The sequence below is a fragment of the Micromys minutus genome (genome assembly GCF_963924665.1).
Source record: "Micromys minutus genome assembly, chromosome: 16".
NCBI classification, from domain to species: domain Eukaryota; kingdom Metazoa; phylum Chordata; class Mammalia; order Rodentia; family Muridae; genus Micromys; species Micromys minutus.
Window position 1 is genome coordinate 48300348 of NC_137985.1, and position 17537 is coordinate 48317884.

Sequence of the window (17537 nt, forward strand, 5' to 3'; positions counted from 1 at the left end):
TCACATGATATGGCACTTCTCAGCTGATTGCTTGAGGTCCCCCAGTGTAGTCTGGGCCTTGTCCTTGAGTGAGCTGAGGTCCAAGCCAGGGAGGCTGGCGAGCTGCCCAAGCACAGAGGCCTTATCCTCCTCTTCCTCCGTGTCCTCCTCGATCATCTTGGCTAGCTCCCGAGGCAGCTCCACATCGCCGCCTGCCAGCTGGATCTGGCTTTCATCTGTCTCATTCTGAAGTGAAGAGAGATGAGACAAGGGTGGAAGTCTGTGAGGACCTAGCAGTACAGGGCACAGAGGCTACCCAGACTGGGTTCTGGGGCTCTATGATTCAGAGGGCCATATTCCCAGGAGCATCTGCCCCCACAGCTGAGTTAAGCCTCTCATGGGTGGACCTGAGAGTCTGCAGACATGGAAGGAATAGCAGAGAGAATAAACCCAAAGGAAAATGACACTCTGACAGTCAGCTGAGTCAAAGGTTAGACCATGGCTAACTCCAGAACAAAAATAGTGGTGGGTACCATTTGTCAAGACCTAGCCCATGGCTGACAGTGAGGTAGGTACTTTTAATGAGGTCTTTAGATTTATTTTATTATGCATGTGTGTGTGTGCATGCACATGTGTGTGTGTGCATGCACATGTGTGTGGGTGCATGCACATGTGTGTGTGTGCATGCACATGTGTGTGGGTGCCCATGGAGGCCTGGAGATGGCATCGGACCCCTGAAGTTGGAAGTACAGGTAGTTGTGAGCTTCTGATATGAATTCTGGGAACTAAATTCCAGTCTTCTGCAAGAGCAAACCGTGTTTTTTAACCACTGAGCTATCTCTCTAGCACCAAGAATGCTTTGACTTTTTATAATTAAAACAATACCTAGGAAAATGCTGGGCATGGTGGCACACCTTTAATCTTAGCACTTGGGAGGCAGAGGCAAAAGGATCTCTGAGAGTTTGAGGCCAGCCTGGTCTACAGAGCTACAAGGCAGGTTCCAGAACGGCCAGAGCTACACAAAGAAACCTATCTCAAAGCAAGCAAGCAAAAAGCAACAATATTATAAAGAACCAGAAGAGGTAGCACAAGCCTTTAATCCCAGCTCTTGGAAGGCAGAGGCAAGTGGATCCCTGTGAGTTCAAAGCCAGCCTGGCCTATCATAGCAAGTTCCAGGTCAGCCAGGGATATACAGTGAGATCTGTCTCAAAACAAACAAACACTAGGGAAAAAAATGACAAGTGGCTTGCATCTATAATTTCAGTACTTAGGAGATGGAGGCAGAAAGGTTAGAAGTTCAAGGCCCTCTTCAGCAATTTAGGACCTGATTATCTCTACTTTACAAATAAAAAAAGAGCAAAACTCAGAAAATGTAAGCAATTTGCCTAAGATCATACAACCAGGAAGGGAAGTGGGGATCTAGCCTTAGGCTTATATCACTTATTCCAACATCTGTACTCTGTTTGCACCTACTGAGAGCCAACATACTCCTCTAGGCATCTAAGGGCTGTTTGGGATCTTCTCCTGTGTCCTAGAGTTGCGTTCATGTCTTGCCTTTTCTTCTAGACTCAGAATTTCCTCACAGTGGAGTAATGTCTCTTACGTGATTAGTGTAAGCCTTTGAGCCATGACTCTTGCTGTCTGAACTTGCAGTGAGGCAGACTTTCCTCTGAGAGACTTCCAAAAGACTTGCGGGAAGTCAGTGAGAGTCAAGGTCTCAGCAAACACTGTGTTGGAGAAGTAAACATTGACTCCACATAGCTGACCTCTGTACTGTAGAAGAAAGCAAAGGCCTGGCTTATGGTACTCTACTCCTTGGATCTAGCCCAGCTCTGGGCACACAAAGGTGATACTCTGGGAAGCTGCTTGTCCCATGTAGGTGTCACATACTTGTATGCCAATCTAGTGCTGCAGCATCTTGGGAAGCCTGGGGCAGGAGCTCGCTGAGACAAAGACAGGCTAAAGGGGTACTTGGTTCCTTATAGATAGACCCATATATCCTGCTAAGTAGCCTGAGGGCTAGTGTGAGCAAGGGCACAGGCTTGAGTTCCCCCACCCACTGGCTAAGTCCTTCAGTCTCCCTGAGCTCAGTTTCGCAAGTGGTGTCTAGCAATTCTCTTGAGAGTCAGGTGAGAACATGGTTAAGTACCTGGTGCACAGGAGGGAGGAGCCATGGCCTCTCCTCCTGCCAGCTCTCCAAATGTATTCAGCAGCCCCATGAGAGCTCACTCCCTCTATAGAATCTGCTTTCAGACTTCTCTGTGTCTTCATGGGCCAGGTTTGACCAAGTTCAGAGAGGTGGAAGTGAAAGGAAAAAGGACTGTTCCCAGAAACACAAACTTGTAAACTTCCAAAGGCCCAGGGATTGTCTCAGCTCTGTGAGCATGTGGATGAATGAATGAATGAATGAATGAATGAATGAGAAGTGGAAAAAGATAATCAAACATCTTGTGACTCTTAAGGACTGAGAGCTGAGGGGTTCTGAGGGAGTCCAGCTCCCACTGCCCAGGGTCCCAGTAACACCTTACAATTTAGGCCCTGGATACCTTGGGCAAGCGGTATTTGTCTCTGAAGTGACTCCGTAGTGTGGCCCGTTCTGCCTTCCTCTGTGTGAACTGTGCATCCCGCTCCATCCTGTGTGGGAAGAGGATACCAGTTGTGATGTCATCTCGGGGGTTGAGAGAAGGTGTGGAGTCTGCAAATGGTCTGGAAGATCTGGGAGGAGGCTGTATGAGCTTTCCAATCCCCAACTGGCCTGTGCCTAGTTAGTCACCTCAGACTGGCAGGCTTAGCTTTTGCCACAACCCACCACAGTGTCCTTCCTCTGTGTTCTCCATTCCTGCCAGTAGAGCAATAGAGAGAGCTGACTGGGTTGGAATCTTGTTCAGTCTCTCTCTCTCTCTCTCTCTCTCTCTCTCTCTCTCTCAAGATCCTTTGCAATCTCTGACTCAAGTCTGTCTCTGCTTCTCCGACAAGCTGTGTTGAGGGGGCAATGGGGCTGCGTGTGCAAGGGTGTGCGTGTGCAAGGGTGTGGGGGGGCAGTCTGAACTTGATTCATGGTGCCACTGCTACTTTTAGTGTGCCCTTTATCTTCTGCTTCTGTAAAGTGAGAAATGAGAAACTTGCAAGTCACAAAATAACCGGGATTGGGTAAAGTGACAATAGCTAACATGTCTCGAAGATTTACCGTGTGCCAGGTGCTGCACTAAATAAAGGGTTAACATGCATTAGGTCATTCCGTTTTCACAGATACGTAGAACATGTATTGTGATTACCACTCCCAGTTTTTCAGAAGGGGAAGCAGTCACAGGGATGTTAAGTGGCTTTTTCTAAAGTTACTTAGCTAGAAAGCAAAGCGAGGATCTGAACCAAGTAATCCTACCCCAAAGTTTAGACCCTAGCTCACTCTGTCTCCACTCTGTCCTTGAACTACTGCATAGAATAGGCTCTAGGAATACCCCCACCGTGCATCTGTCCCCATGACTCTGAGCCCTGCCAGATGAAAAGTACTTTTCTTACAGCCTCAGGCTCAGAGGAGCACCAGTTGGAATACATGCGGTTAAGACCAGATCGGATTAAGGGATTACCTATTTCATCAGAGACGCACGTGCACCCTCCCCCACCCCACCTTCCACCCCTGCCGCACTCTTCACCCTTCCCCCAACTCCCTCTAAGCCAGAGGATGAAGCTGGAACAGGGTCCCGGCTTTGAGATGGAATGGCTGTAAAAGCAGCCCACTGGGCACCTCTTACCCCCTTACTATGTTTAGGAAAAGTGGAGGGAATCTCTGACCCAGAGGTGGGTATAGCAGCATCAGTGTGGGGGGGGTCACATGAGCAAAGGAGGGATTCCACTTACTTCTCCTCCACCAGTTGCTTCTGATACTCCTCGTACTCTTCTCGGCTCATGCCCTGTGCTTCGGCTGCAGACTTGTCTCCATCTCCCTTATCCTCACCGCCCCCCAGGCTGCCGGTGAGGTTCTTCAGCTGGCCACCCACCATGGACTTCACCATGAAAGCCATGGTCTTCTCTGGCCACCGCACCAGGTGCCTGGCTCGTCAGCGCCTACTTCAGCACTAAGTCCCGGGGACAGCTCCGGTTGCGAGCTCGCGCCCCGCGATTTGAGCACTGGTCCCAAAACCCTCCTCGCGGGGGGCGGGGGGCATGCACGGGGCTGAGAAGCCTGGACCACGTGCCTGCTCCTCACTCCCGCCTTTCCCACGTGCCTTCTTTAGCGCCAGCAAAGCTCTGCTGGCTACTGCTGACAGCTGATTAGGGCTTGCGGTGGTGGGGTCGCTGCCCTGGGAGAAGGGGCTGCGTTGAAGTGAGCCTTGATTCCTGCTTCCTACTCTCCAATGTCCTCATCTCCTGGGTCACCAAGAACCAGGACTTCAGCTTGAAGATCTCGGTAGCAGCAAGGGACAAACACCCCCCCCCCCAAGCCTTACTTCCCATTCCGTCCCTCCTCCCACCCCCACCTCCAATCTACTGACCCTAGCATCTACCTCAAAGTGCTCAAGGCTGGGACATGGGGAGAACTCAGAAGCGCAAGCAGGAATCCCAGTTATATGGTTCGGTGAGTTTGTGCTCAGTTCCTTTGTCATGTGTCTGCCCTGCTGTCCCTAGAGCCTCAGGGAGTCGGGGAAGGGGAGTGTTGTTTGGGGCTACTGAAAAGATGAGCTAGAAGGAAACACAGGTGACTTGTCCTTGTCCTTGGTGAGTTTAGGGACAGAATTTTGCGGTTATCTCTCTTTGCTTCCGTAGTCCAGAGGGAAGGGGTGTGGAGGTGTCTGGCTCTTGGCCTCCTTGCCTGCTTGCCTTCCTGATACCCACCCAGAGAAGGTAGAAGATAACAGAGACTGTGTGAGGCTCAAAGACAAATGAAGGCATCAAATACAGCAAGAGAAAAAAAATATCACCTTTAATATGATAGACTTGCCAGAAGCTAAGATGTGGGCAATGGCTAAATCCTCTGTCCCCCATTTTTTCCTCAGTAAGACATGGCTTTGAGCTGGGTCAGGCTTGCATGCTGGGGGAGATAGGCTGTCTCCTCAGAACCCCTATTGTCCTAGCGATGGGTATCGCAGGCTCTAGAGAAAGGCTTCCTGCGGACAGGTACTTCTGAAACCTCTTGTCCAGCTCCTGCCTGCTGTGAGAGGAAAAAAGGTTACCCGAGTCTCCTTTCTGAAGCCAAGAATCACACTCACCTCACAAGACTCAGTGTATGATAGGCTGCCACATTCCGGGGCCATCTATGGCTCCCTTGACGTGCCATGTAGTTCACATTTCACCCTGGCATTTGAAGTCTACCCGGGTGCTTTAGTGCCAAAGTTGCACTTCTGGGTGTAAGTTTTCTTCTTTGGTTTTTGTTTTACACAAGGTCTCACTGTGCAGCCAGCCCAGGTTGGTCCAGATTTCAGCATCCCTCTACTTCAGCCTCCCAAGAGTTGAAATTAAAGACATTCATCTCTAATCCAGAACATCCAGATTCCTTGCCCAATCACACCCCCCCACTAAAGATATTTCTTTCATGCCTCCATGTGTTTTCTGATGCTATTTCCTCTGCATCGGTGTCTCTTACTTGTCAGGCTGAAAAACTCTTAGTCACTTCAATGTCCCAAATCAAATATCTTTTCCAGGTCAGTTTCTTGATTCCCCATCCACTTCCAACCCAACCCTAAAGATGAATGAATTGCTTTCCCCCGCGAGTCTCCAAGCTTTTGGCCACCACAGCCCTGGTGACATAAGGTCTGACTATCAGTTTTCAGATGCTCACTCTAAGCGAGAGCTCTGTGGGGCAGGACTAGATGGAACAGGGTCTTGAGAAGGTGTCTGTGCTTGGTAAATGATGTGTCCCTGATCAATGTTCTGCTCCCAGCCCTCTGGTGAAGTGGGTAGCTCCTGCCTGAGCCTCGGAGTCCCCGATTTCAAGTTCAACAGTTGTAGATGTTCAAGTTCAACAGAACCAATTGATACAGGCAGGAGTCCTGCCTGTGGGAAGGCCCACCTGAAGTTCATGTAGCAGAAGAAGCCTACAGTCTGGATTAGGAGGAAGAACAGGAAGATGCTGGTTCGCAGACATGTGGAGGATCCTGGGAGCCAGCCAGATGGGCGGGGGGCCTTGGCTGTCATTTTCTGAAAGGGAAGTATGAGGTTCTGCCTCAGCTTCTAACCCGGGAGAGGGGAGGGAACTTGGAATCTCTGCCTTTCATGGTCCCTATTTATCTCCCTCAGGCTTGGGCCATTTTGGCTGTCATCTGGGGAACTTGGAGAAAGGGCAATGCCCAAAGCTGCACTTCCAGCCTCCCATGAATCCATTTATAGGACTAGTTCATAAGACATAGGTCCTGGAGTCAACAACAGACCAAAAGGCAAGAGGGAAGGAGAAGTGAATGCTGAATGCAAGAGCAAGAGAGAGAACAGGAAGGGACATGAACCCAGGGGACACTGGTGCCACCACTGAACCTAAGTGGCCCTTGGCATGGTACACCCCACTTTCTTTCTGGTCATCGAGGTGGGCTGACCAAGTGTCTCTGAGTAGTGCTGAGTAGTGGGCCTTCCTCCTGAGCAAGAGGTGAGATCTGTGTCTCTTCGTGCCCACATGCAGGCACACGTAGGTTCCTGTCAGGGGTCCTGGACAGATGCCTCAAAGCTCAGGAGCATTGTGGGAAGGGTGGGAGAGAGCAGACCTCAAGGATGAACCCCTTGTACTGCCTACTACTTCTTACCACCAGATCCCGGAGATCCTTCTGCAGGAGGCTGAGGATCTGGTCTAGCTCAAAAAAGTGATGCTTAGTGCCCACAGGCAGGTAGAAGACTTGTGCCCCTGAAGCCATCTGAGCGGCAGCTTCCCTGGTGGTGTGGCGGGGCACAGAAATCAATGAAGATGATCCATTACTCTCTTTGATTGTACCCAAATTACTTAATCTTTTCCCATAATCCCCAGGGCCGGTACATGGTAAAGAATAGATATCACCCATGGAGTCCTGCCTTGGGACTTGGTGTTTTTACTCTAAAGCTTCCTCCTAGAACCCGAGACAACTTTAGTTTACACAAAGAATTCTCAAAAAGTGTCTGTCTATGTTCCAAGATCCCTAGACTCTGCCTTTTATCTCTATCCCAGAGGAATTAACACCCCAGGCACCAAGATGGAGGATGTACACCTACAGAACCCATAATGTGCTCGGGCTCTCCCACTCCCAGAATTCCACGGGAGCTTCACCGGCATGGGTGGGCCAGAATGAGATTCAGGAAGACTGGCGGTAAAATGAGCTCAGACCACTTCCTCCAAAGAGCCTCATCTTGGCTGTGTGCTTCCTCCAAGAACCTCTATCAAAAAATTATATGCCCTCGAGAGCTGGTGTGATGGTTCTGTGGGTAAAAAGTGCTTGCCTTGCTTTGCAAGCATAAGAATCCGAGTTCATATTCCCACTACACACATAAAAATCCAGTATGGCTGTATGTGCCCATAGCCCCAGCACTGGGTGTAAGAATTTTCTCACAGAGACAAGATAATAGAGGACATTTTCTTCCCTCTCAACACCCTTCCTCTTACCTCATCTCTTGTAGGGCCTGGATCAGAGTCCGCTGTCCATAGAGCAGGGTGCCGAGCTTGGCAGTGTTCTATGGGAGGGCCAGCTCTTATGTAGTATCCAGAGGACAGAGCCCCTCTCCTCAGAGTCACCTTTCCCACAGATGACTCATTCTTCTCCCAGAAGCCTTATTAAATGGCCATGACTCTCTTCCTTTTGGACACACTGAATCCCCCTCACACTTGTCCATCTGGGCTTATAGAGGACCCTACTTCTACAACAAAACTGGGGTGTTTCTTTCCAAAGGGCCTTCGAGGCTTTCCACAAATCCTTCTTCTTTTAAAACATGTCCCTGCCTCCTCAGGGAAGCAGAAGCCCAACCCAGTTCTCTCTGTGCCTTTCTCCTAGGCTGTGGGCCAGCACTGGTTAAAATCCAGTACATAGGCCCAGGTTTGGCAGAGTGATCTGAAGAGGCAGCTGACACTTCTGAGGGCAAGTAGAATCAGGCAAGAGAGGTCCAGGGCCTGAAGAAAGATCAAAATTCCTGGAGTGTGGGCCTCTCTCCTCTGTGTCATGCCAGCAGCCTTGCCTAGGCTGTACTGGACTGAGGACAAAAGATTGCAGCCTGGGTAGGTAGAGCCCAGCAAAGCCCGTGAGAGCAACTGGCTCCCCCTGACCACTATCTACCTAGCACTTTGGCTGGGTTTAGCTTTCACTCCCCAAAGTTGGAGCAAGTTCTAGGGAATGATACCTGGGGGAGGAGCCAGGGTGGCATCAGAGATGAAATGAGGATTCTGGTGCAACTGAGCATCTAAGCAAGTCTTATGCAAATCACACGTGAAGCCACATGCAAATTAGCGCCTAGTCTATTTCTGCCATTTGTCTACAGACCAAATTCCAAATACCCGGCATCTCTGCAGCTCAATTTCTCCAGGGCAATTTCTATGTGACAGTGTCCTCTTACATACTACCCTGTGGCATCCTGTGACCTGCCCACCCCTTCCCCAAGCTTGGACGAGGTGAGAGCTGGATGGTCATTATTCCTTCAAGCCCTTGGGTGGAACCCAGGGCGGCCCAGGGTAACTCACCCAGCCTCCCTCAGGCCAGACTTGGACTGTAGACCCCAGCTGCTGCTTCCACTGTCTCTCGGCCTGGTTCATCTGCCTGGAGAGAGTCTGTAGGGCCTGCAGGATCTGGCGTTGTCTGCCCAGTGTGTCCTCCAGGTTAAAGAACCTTTCCCCTGGGGGTTGGGGCAGAAAGGTCTTTTGGGTGGGGCAGTAAATCCTGTTTTGGAGTGAAGTCTGAGGTGCTGTGGTAGATTCTTCTTCTAAGACCTCCCCTAGAAAATGAGTCTTGGGGGCCAGCAAGCAGGGTGGGCAACAGAAAAATGTCAGGAAAAGCTGACAATGTAAACTTGATCCTCAGGGTCCCAGATCCCAGGCAGAAGGAATAGATTTTACAAAGTCCCCTCTGACTGCCATACAAATGCTGTGGCACATCACACACACACACACACACACACAGAGAGAGAGAGAGAGAGAGAGTGTGTGTGTGTGTGTGTGTGTGTGTGTGTGTGTGTGTCTGAGGGTGAGGGGTGTCTGAGGGTGAGGGTGTCAGGTAAGCATAGGCCAGAAAGCTCAGCCCAGGCTCTGCTTACATACAGCCACTTTGGGTCTCCATTTCTCCGCTGGCTAATAGGCTTCTGGTTTGAAGGACGGTGCTCTATGGCCCGACCTGCCTGCTCTCTGTGTACTTACCTTCTTCCTGGGCGTTGGAGTTCAGTGGTGGTATGCTATCCTCTCTGGTGCCCAGGGCCAGCCTTGCCTTCAGTTCTTCCAGCTTCCTGGCCAGGTGGAACTGCTCCTTCTCCATGAATGGCTGGGGGGCTTCCTGGAGGAGGAAAACAGAAACTCAAAGGCAAATTCATGGGAGTACTGTGAGGGGCAGCCTTCCTCCCTAGTCAAATACTCACCAGGACCAAGGAGGAACCCACAGCTCAACCACCAGGCCCCAACACAGCCCTGCAGCTTACAGACATAAGCACCACGTCTACTACATCCCTGTGTCCTTCTGTACTTGCTGTGAGTTCAGGCCCTTGGTCATTTGAAGCCTTTAGGTAGGGTGCTCCTTTAAGCTCATCTCCCCCAGGCATCCTTCTCTCCCCTCCTTGCAGGCTCAGACCCCTCCTTAGAGTTCCTTCTCTTCCCCTCCAACCGACTCCCCACCTCCCCACCTTCCACCACACTCCCCGTCCCCACCCCACCCTAAGATTTCTTCGTTTCCTTTTGTTGTTGAGACAAGGTCCTAACTGTGCAGTCCTGGCCTGGCACTCAAAAATCCACCCACCTCTGCCTCCTGAGTGCTGGAGTTAACCTGGGAAGCCTAGGAGACAAACCCTGGCCCCTACCCTGTCCAGCCTAAGGTCTGACTTGAGTAGAGCTCAGAGCGTTAGCTGGGAGGAGAACCAGACAATAGGTCTGCCATGAGTGCAGGCAGCTGAGGAGGACGGGGTCTCTGAGCTACCTCTCCCAGGCAGACATGACTGACATCACCTCTAGACCCGGCTCCCTCAAACTGAAGGTCAGGAAGGACAGGACATCATGGTCATCTGGAAGAGGAACAGACGAAGTGGGGATAAGGAGGTTTTTACAGCAGCCCAGGCTCTACTATTTGCCAGGAAAAGAAGAAGCTTGTACGACCTTGGGCAACTCTGACTTTTGACTCACTTCACTGGGAAGGTATGAAGGTCAAATATACAAGAGTGTGAAACGTGAGGGTTGCACCTCACACAGCCAGACTGGGGCCCAGGGGCCATGCAGCAGACCACAGGACACAGAAAGAACTGTTGCAGCAATTGCAAACACACAGCGGCTGCTTCCTGAGCACGGCTCTATCTTCTCAGAAACCTTCCGCCACTCCCCAGTACCCAGAGTCCAAAGATGGAAGTCCCGGCACCCACAGACTCCCACACCCTGGTTGCAGCTTGCTTTTCAGTTGTGGGCTTTCCATCTCGAGATACCCTGCTGCTCCAGTTCCGTGCTGTGGCCTGTGAGACCCCTCTTTTTTTTTTTTTTTTTTTGATGCCCCTCTACCCTTCTTTTTACCAGCCTGATGCGACCAGGAAAGTGAGTTTGTGATTACTGACATGGACTATAAAATATAAAATTCCTCATGTGTCATCTAAGTTGAGGCTTTTTTTTTTTTTTTTTTTTTTTTGAGACAAGGTGTCATGTATCCCAGGCTGACCTTTGAGTTTGCTGTGTAGCAGAGGATAATGTTGAACTCCTGACACCCACACACACACCTCTGTGTCTCAAGTGCTGTGATCACAGGCATGCACTCCCACATCTGGCACCCTGAATGCTACTTGAGCACTCATCTGCAGAGCTGCACTCTCAGGCCCCCTCCGGGACTTTAGTAGCTTTTCAAAGTCTGATGGGGAAGCCACAGAGGGAGTGTGACCAGCCCAGGCCACTTGTTGAGGAGGTGGTTGATATACAAAGGCACCTTAGATGGCTTCACCATCACCAAACACAGCCCTCTACTCTTACCTACCTGGTAGAGCTCTCACCTGCTAAGGCACTGGTGGCTGCTGAGACCCCAAAGAAGCCTCCAGGGGCTAAAAGCAGGGGCCCCACGTTGACACAGACCTCTTCAGGGTCGTTAGGAGTAAGGCCTCCACTCAAAGACACCTGAGGGGCGTGGAGGGAGTGAGCTCCTGCCTCTTCCTGGTCCCGGGGTAAGGAACTATCCCCTTCTCAGACTCACTGGCTCCCCAGACCTGAGGTAAGGCAGAAACTACAGAGCTTGGGGTCACAATGGAATGAAAGTGACGCAGATGCTGGTCTCATGGGAGCCTTGTGATCCTTTGTATTGGTGGAAGAACACGTGTGGGTATTGGTCTGGGAGTACCGGGGACCTCACATGGGTGTGAGGACAAGTGTGAGAGTGACACGTGGGTCCCAGTCATGGGGCTATTGAAACACCAGGTATCCTTCCCTCAAACCACAGATCTACACCCCACCAGAGGCTCCCACAGAAACAGCAAGGGTGACTCACACGCAGCCTCTGCCTCCAGTAGGTGATCCGAGCTCGGAAGGGGTATGGCCGGTTCCTGAAGTCCTTGTGACAGGAGCCAAGCTCCCGGATAGTTCCATCCCTATGAACAACTGGAATGCAGCCAGGCCACATGGGACCAGAGGACTAGCCCATCGGGGACAGTCCCAGGAACAACTCTGTCCAAGCCTGCAGTGTCACTGTCCCCATGGGGTGACTTGGCTTGGGACAAGTCCCTGTTGTCTACCTTGAAGCTCCTTTGCCATAGTTTGCTTCCATGGCAGGCAAAGGAGGAATAAGTCCTGGCACCGTCAGCCGGGACTTGAGAGTTCGCCACAGCCAGAGGCTTCTGCAAAGGGTCAGAGACCCAGGCTAACCACAGGATTTCTAAATCTATCCTCCATCTCCCCTCCTAATCCAGCTGCCCCTCCCTTTCTCCATGCCTCCCTGTAAGCTTAAACTCCAAGGCCGGTCTGTCCCTTTCCCAACCTACCAAGACTGTTTAAGGCAGACACTAAGGGCCCTGTCCTAAAGGCCAAGGACGGTATGTCTAGTTCACCTTTCCCCCAGGGAGGCTCAGCAGGCTCAGGGAATTAGGAGCAGAGTTGAGCCTGAGTTTCCCACACTATGGGACCTATGCTATATCACCTTCAGCCAAGAGCTGGGCAGTAGAGACCAGGGAGAAGCCAGCTTAGAGGCTGTGACTACCTTGGGCAAGTTCTTGCACCTTCCCAAACCCCAGTACTGTTGTCTTTAAAATGAGAATAATAATCACAACTACCTCATAACAGTGTTATGAGGGTGCACAAGACAATGTCAAGTGTCTGGGCGCTGTGCCTGGTATACAGTCAGCCCAACTCCATAAACGTCAGCAATTATCTTAATTGTGATGGGCCGGAGGATGTTTGCTGAGACACACTGACAAACCAGTCCAGCCACTTAGGGCAGCCAGCAGGGGAAGAACAGGAGGCTACCTCATCTGGGAGAACAATGTGGCTAGATCCTGGACCCCCTCCCTGAGCACTTCTGTGTAGCCACTCAGGTTAGTCAGCCCTTCTAGGCCACCGTGCTTAATAAGGGTGTCTCGAGTGAGTGGGACCCTAATGGTAGTCCCAGCCTTTCTCACTTTCGCTGTGGCTTAGTGAGCTAAATGACTGGAGAAAGATGGGGCCATCACCCAGAAAAGCAAGCACATGCTGGCTTGGTTCCTGAACATAGCTCAGACTGGAGGGAAAGAGTCCCGGGAGGCAGTGGAGCTCAGAATGAGACATCAGCAAGGGTCATGTGGCTAAGAGGGGTTCTCTAGGGAAGAGTACAAGCGATTGCTAAGCACAAGAAAAGGGGTGAGGTGGGGGGGGCTCAGTTCTCTCAGGCCCTTACCCAAAATGCTCTCGGAGGCCATGCCCATCACTGGCCAGCACACGGATGGCAGGGCCGTTCTGCGTGGGAGGTGACAATCAGTTTGAGCCTCGGGTAGAGGGAGGATAGTGAGCATTAGAGTTAAGGCAGGCAGGCAGGAGGATGGGCAGGAGGTGCTTACCCACCTGGACATCATTGGTGGAGGAATCGAAGTAGATCCCGATGCCATCCCATGAGGCTAGCCCCTCCACAACAGAGCCGACTTGATCTCTGTCCTTGGTGTACCACATGGCCTGCAAGTTCCCAACCCACAGGTCAGGGATTCTGTAGGACACTGGTACCTGGGGCCTGTCACCTGCTTCCCCAGCAGATATGGGTAAAGACCACTCACCACACCCTGGGCTCCCCGGCGCCCGGGTCCAGTCACTCTCATCTGTATCTCTACTTCCCAGGAAGGGAAGGGGACAGAGATCTTGCTCCACACAGCCCCACTCCGGTTCTTCATAGATGGAACCAGCCGCACTTCCTCTAGGCCAGGAATGGCGTCTGTGGAAGTGGGCAGCTGAGGACCAGTGGACTCTCTTCTCCTATGTCTCTATCTCATTGGCAAAAGCTGAGCCCCGAGAAAGAGCTCACACCAAGACCTTGTCATTTGATAAGGGGCTGGCTGTTGAGATGCAAGAGTCCACTTGGGAAATGGGACCAGCACCCAACTGGGTGTTACCCAGTAAAGGCAGCAAGAGAGAGCCAGTACTTGGCTGGGTTCCACTTCGGGCTCACTGGATGTCTAAGCCATCGATTTTTATAAGATTCCATTTGATGGGGCATGGGATGGAGCTCAGTTTGTAGACTGTTTGCCTAGTAAACACATATAGTTCTGGGTTCTATCCCCAGTACCCCATAAAACTTAATGTGGTCGTACACACTTGAAATCCTAGCACTCAGGAGGCGGAGGAAGGCAGATCAGAGTAATTTAAGGCCATCCTTGGCTATGTAGTCAGTTTGAGGCCAGCTTTGGCTACATCAGACTGTAGCCGAAATGTACACAGATGGCTCAGTGGGTAAAGTGCTTGCTGTGCAGGTATCAGAATCTGAGTTTTGATCCCAACATCCATGTAAAAGCGGGACATGAGCCAGGTGGTGATGGTGCATACATTTAATCCCAGCACTCAGGAAGCAGAGGCGGGGTGGATCTTTGTGAACTAGCTGGAGGCCAGCCTGATCTACAGATTGAGTTCTAGGAGCTGGGCATGGCAGTGCAGGCAGGCTTGTAACTCCAGAACCAGGGGAAAGAGCCCTGGGGGCTTGCTGGACAACCAGTCTCCTTTTTTCCTCCTTCCTTTGTTACTTCCTTCCTCCCTTCCTCTCTCCCTTCCTTCCTCCTTTTTTCCTTCCTCCCTTCCTTCTTCCTTTTTTCTTCCTTCCTTCCTTTCTTCCTCCTTTTTTCCTTCCTTCTTTCCTCCTCTTTTCCTTCCTTCTTTCCTCCCTCCCTCCCTCCCTCCCTCCCTTCCTGCCTCCCTTCCTCTCTCCCTCCCTCCCTTCCTTCCTTCCTCCCTCCCTTCCTTCCTTCCTTTCTTCCTTTTATTATACTGGCTGCTCTTCCAGAGGACCTGGGTTCAAGTGCCAACATTCACATGGCAGCTCACAACTGTCTGTAACTCTAGCTCCAAGGGATCTGATGCCCTCACACAGACATGCATACAGGCAATGCACAAAAAATAAAAAATAATCATTTAAAAAAAGGTAGTGACTCCTCTGTCTTGAAAAACCACACCAAACAAAAAGGAACGAACAAACAAAAGACAGCCAGGCAGTGTTGGCTCACACCTTTAATCCTATCACTCAGGAGGCAGAAGCAGGTGGATGTCTGAGTTCAAGGTTAGCCTGGTCTACAGAGTGAGTTCCCGGATAGCCAGAGGTACATAAAACTACCACCACCACCACCAACTACAAAGGTGGAGAAGCAATCGAGGAATTTATCCTACTGTTAACTCTAGCTTTCACATGAGCAGACATATGCACACACACACACACATACACGCACACACGAACAATCATCATCACCATCATCATCATCATCATTTCTGTCTCCAAAAGAGATACCTGAGGCAGACATGGCAGGAACTGGAGCTAGGAATCAAAGGCTCCATTCCAACTGGCTCCCTAACACTCTGGTCTACCAACCCGGAACCTGGTCCAAGGCCTAGACCCTGCCAAGACTTTCCGGAGGTTGCTAATCCGGCTTGTTTGTTCTGCAAAGGCCAGTGGCGGGTGGGGAGAAGAGAAGTTACCGCTGGAAGCTACCACTGCTTGAAGTGAGTTGCAATTTTTTTTTTTGGATTTTGATTTGATAATGTAGACGAGGTTGGCCTAGAACTCTCTGGATGGACAAAGATGACCCTGAGCTCCTGATCCTCCTGCCTTCATTTCTACAGAGTTCTGGGATAATGTAATTCCATCTAGTTTTATATATGTCTTGGATTGAACCTAGCACCTTGTGCATGCCAAACAAGCACTCGCCAGTAAGCAGCATTGCTAGCATTGCTAGCCCAACATTCGTTTTATTTTCTTGCTTTAAAACATTTTCGTGCATGTACCCGTGTGTGTGTGTGTGTGTGTGTGTGTGTGTGTGCGTGTGTGTGTGTAATTCAGGCCCATATATTGAAGCTGGAGGACAACTTTCAATAGTTTTTCAATAGCTAGTTGTCTCCTTCTACGGTGGGTTCTTGGATTATCAGGCTTGCATGGCAAATGCTTTGATTAGCTGAGCCATCTGAATTATTTTTACAAAATAGAAAGGGTCTTGACAAGCAGCCCAGGCTAACCTCAAGCTCTTGATTCTCCTGTCTCAGCCCCCTGAGTGCTGGGATTGCAGGCCTGTAGCACCACACCCAGCCCAAGGAGACTTGTAGAAGGCAAGCTTACTTGACTCAGGTCACGTTCTCATCATTCTGCGGAGTGTCTGGAACCTCACCCCAGACTGGAGCCTGACTCAGTCCTGGGTATCTAGACTGGGCAAAGAGGAGTGTTGGGTGGGGCTCTGATCAAAGGGGAGATGAATGGATAGACAGTGATCATATCCGGTGATCTTGGTGGACATACCTTTGCTCTCCCTCATGATCTGTGACACCTTACATTTGCCGAGGATCTGAGCAGAGCATCGGCTTTGCCATCCTGTCCCTAAGGCAGCACTTGGCTGTAAGACAGAGCCCCACTCCCTTGTTTATCCCCTGACCTTCTGTGAAGAAGATCAGTTTCTGTCCTCTTAGAGCATCGTAGTCTGGAATTGTGCCATTGTTTGGGACTTATATCTAAGATAGAAATACATAGCCCATCTACTTTTTTGCTTTGCCTTTCCAGCTACAAGGTTCTCAACAAAACACATGACTGTGTAAACCTCACAATCTTCTCTGTACGTGAGCCACACTCCCTGAGTCTTTGATGCTTTTCTCTTCTTCATAAAGTAAGATCCTGCATATTGTATAGTTTTTGGTAAGTCATCATCACAGACCCTTTGTGCACAGGATCGGACAAATCAGGCTTTGGAAGTCCCCGAGCACAGACCTGTGGGCTGAGATCCTCTCATGTTTGCGTCTACCTCCAATAAACAGTCAAGGGAAGGACCTGCTGCCCGCTGTAACAGAACAGCTGGACACACAGTGCCTCCCCCTCCCCCAGCAGACCTCTAGTTCCATAGGATGGAGCCAGCAGAAAAGAGGCTTATCTGTCTTCAAGGTGCCTTGTTCTTGTGCATCTGGGAGACATCATGTGTGTGCATGAGTGTACATGTGTACAAGTGCATGTATTTACAGACCAGAAGCAATGCAAAAGAAAATTCCTGGGGCACAAGAGATACGTAGCCTGGTCTATGGTATGGCCACCCTTTGGCCCCTCTCCCCTGAGCTTTGTCTTCCTTCATCCTTCTCTTTAGCTGTGACCCTGTGCTGTCCTGCACACCCAAGAGCTTGTTCTGCTAGTGCCTTCTGGGTCCTCCACAAATAAATTCCATCAACAAAGGAGGGATGTCTTGAAAAGCAAAGCAGCAGGGCATGGGGGAGCAAGAGACGGATCTGGGAAGGGTCGTGAGCCAGGCATTCAGGTAACCACTGTGGTCCCTCTCACATCCACTGTCCCTCTGACTACAAGCCTGCTAGCGCTCTGGAGGACCCTGGGCACGAGCGAGTCTTGCTTTGTTCCTCACCTCCATGGTGGCTCCAGAAGGGTATTCCAGCCCCGGGAATTGCCAGTCTTGGTCCCTTGAAGCTGAGCTTGTACTCAAACCTGCGTTGAGGAGGGGGGTAGCTCCTTTCAGCACCGAGCAGAGCCAGCAGTAGGGAAAGGAGGCAGAGGGAAGGTGAGAGGCCTCCGGTCGCCAGCATTGCAAAGAAGCTAGTTTCTGGGCACCTGGATACAGCCTGCCTGTGAGGCCAATGATGGGGCTATGGGACTTGAAGTCAGTCTGGGAGACACTGGGGATCTTCCAGGATCTAGATTTTTGGCTCTATACTCTCCCTCCACCCCCCAAAACACACATCCTGTTTCTCTTGCAGGTCTGATCTCAGGCTCCGCCCTTCTTCACCTCCACCTGAAACCTTGGCTAACCCCTGGGCT

At 50.9% G+C, this 17537-nt stretch overlaps 2 protein-coding genes across 2 annotated transcripts; both read right to left on the reverse strand.

Annotated features, from left to right (window-relative positions):
- Window positions 1–4001, reverse strand: CPLX3 (complexin 3; the record flags this gene model as incomplete). The annotated part of the gene is made up of 3 exons (XM_080929801.1): window positions 1–225; window positions 2526–2613; window positions 3838–4001. 3 exons carry the CDS (start codon window positions 3999–4001, stop codon window positions 1–3), a joined length of 477 nt encoding a protein of 158 aa, XP_080785927.1.
- A 994-nt stretch (window positions 4002–4995) lies between these two features.
- On the reverse strand, window positions 4996–17305 carry LMAN1L (lectin, mannose binding 1 like; the record flags this gene model as incomplete). Its single annotated transcript, XM_080929949.1, has 13 exons — window positions 4996–5128; window positions 5987–6114; window positions 6708–6831; window positions 7535–7602; window positions 8600–8751; window positions 9269–9401; window positions 10064–10119; window positions 11083–11203; window positions 11571–11670; window positions 12948–13006; window positions 13112–13219; window positions 13318–13472; window positions 17128–17305. The coding sequence occupies 13 exons, from the start codon at window positions 17303–17305 to the stop codon at window positions 4996–4998; spliced, it is 1515 nt and encodes a 504-aa protein (XP_080786075.1).
- Window positions 17306–17537: the final 232 nt, after the last annotated feature.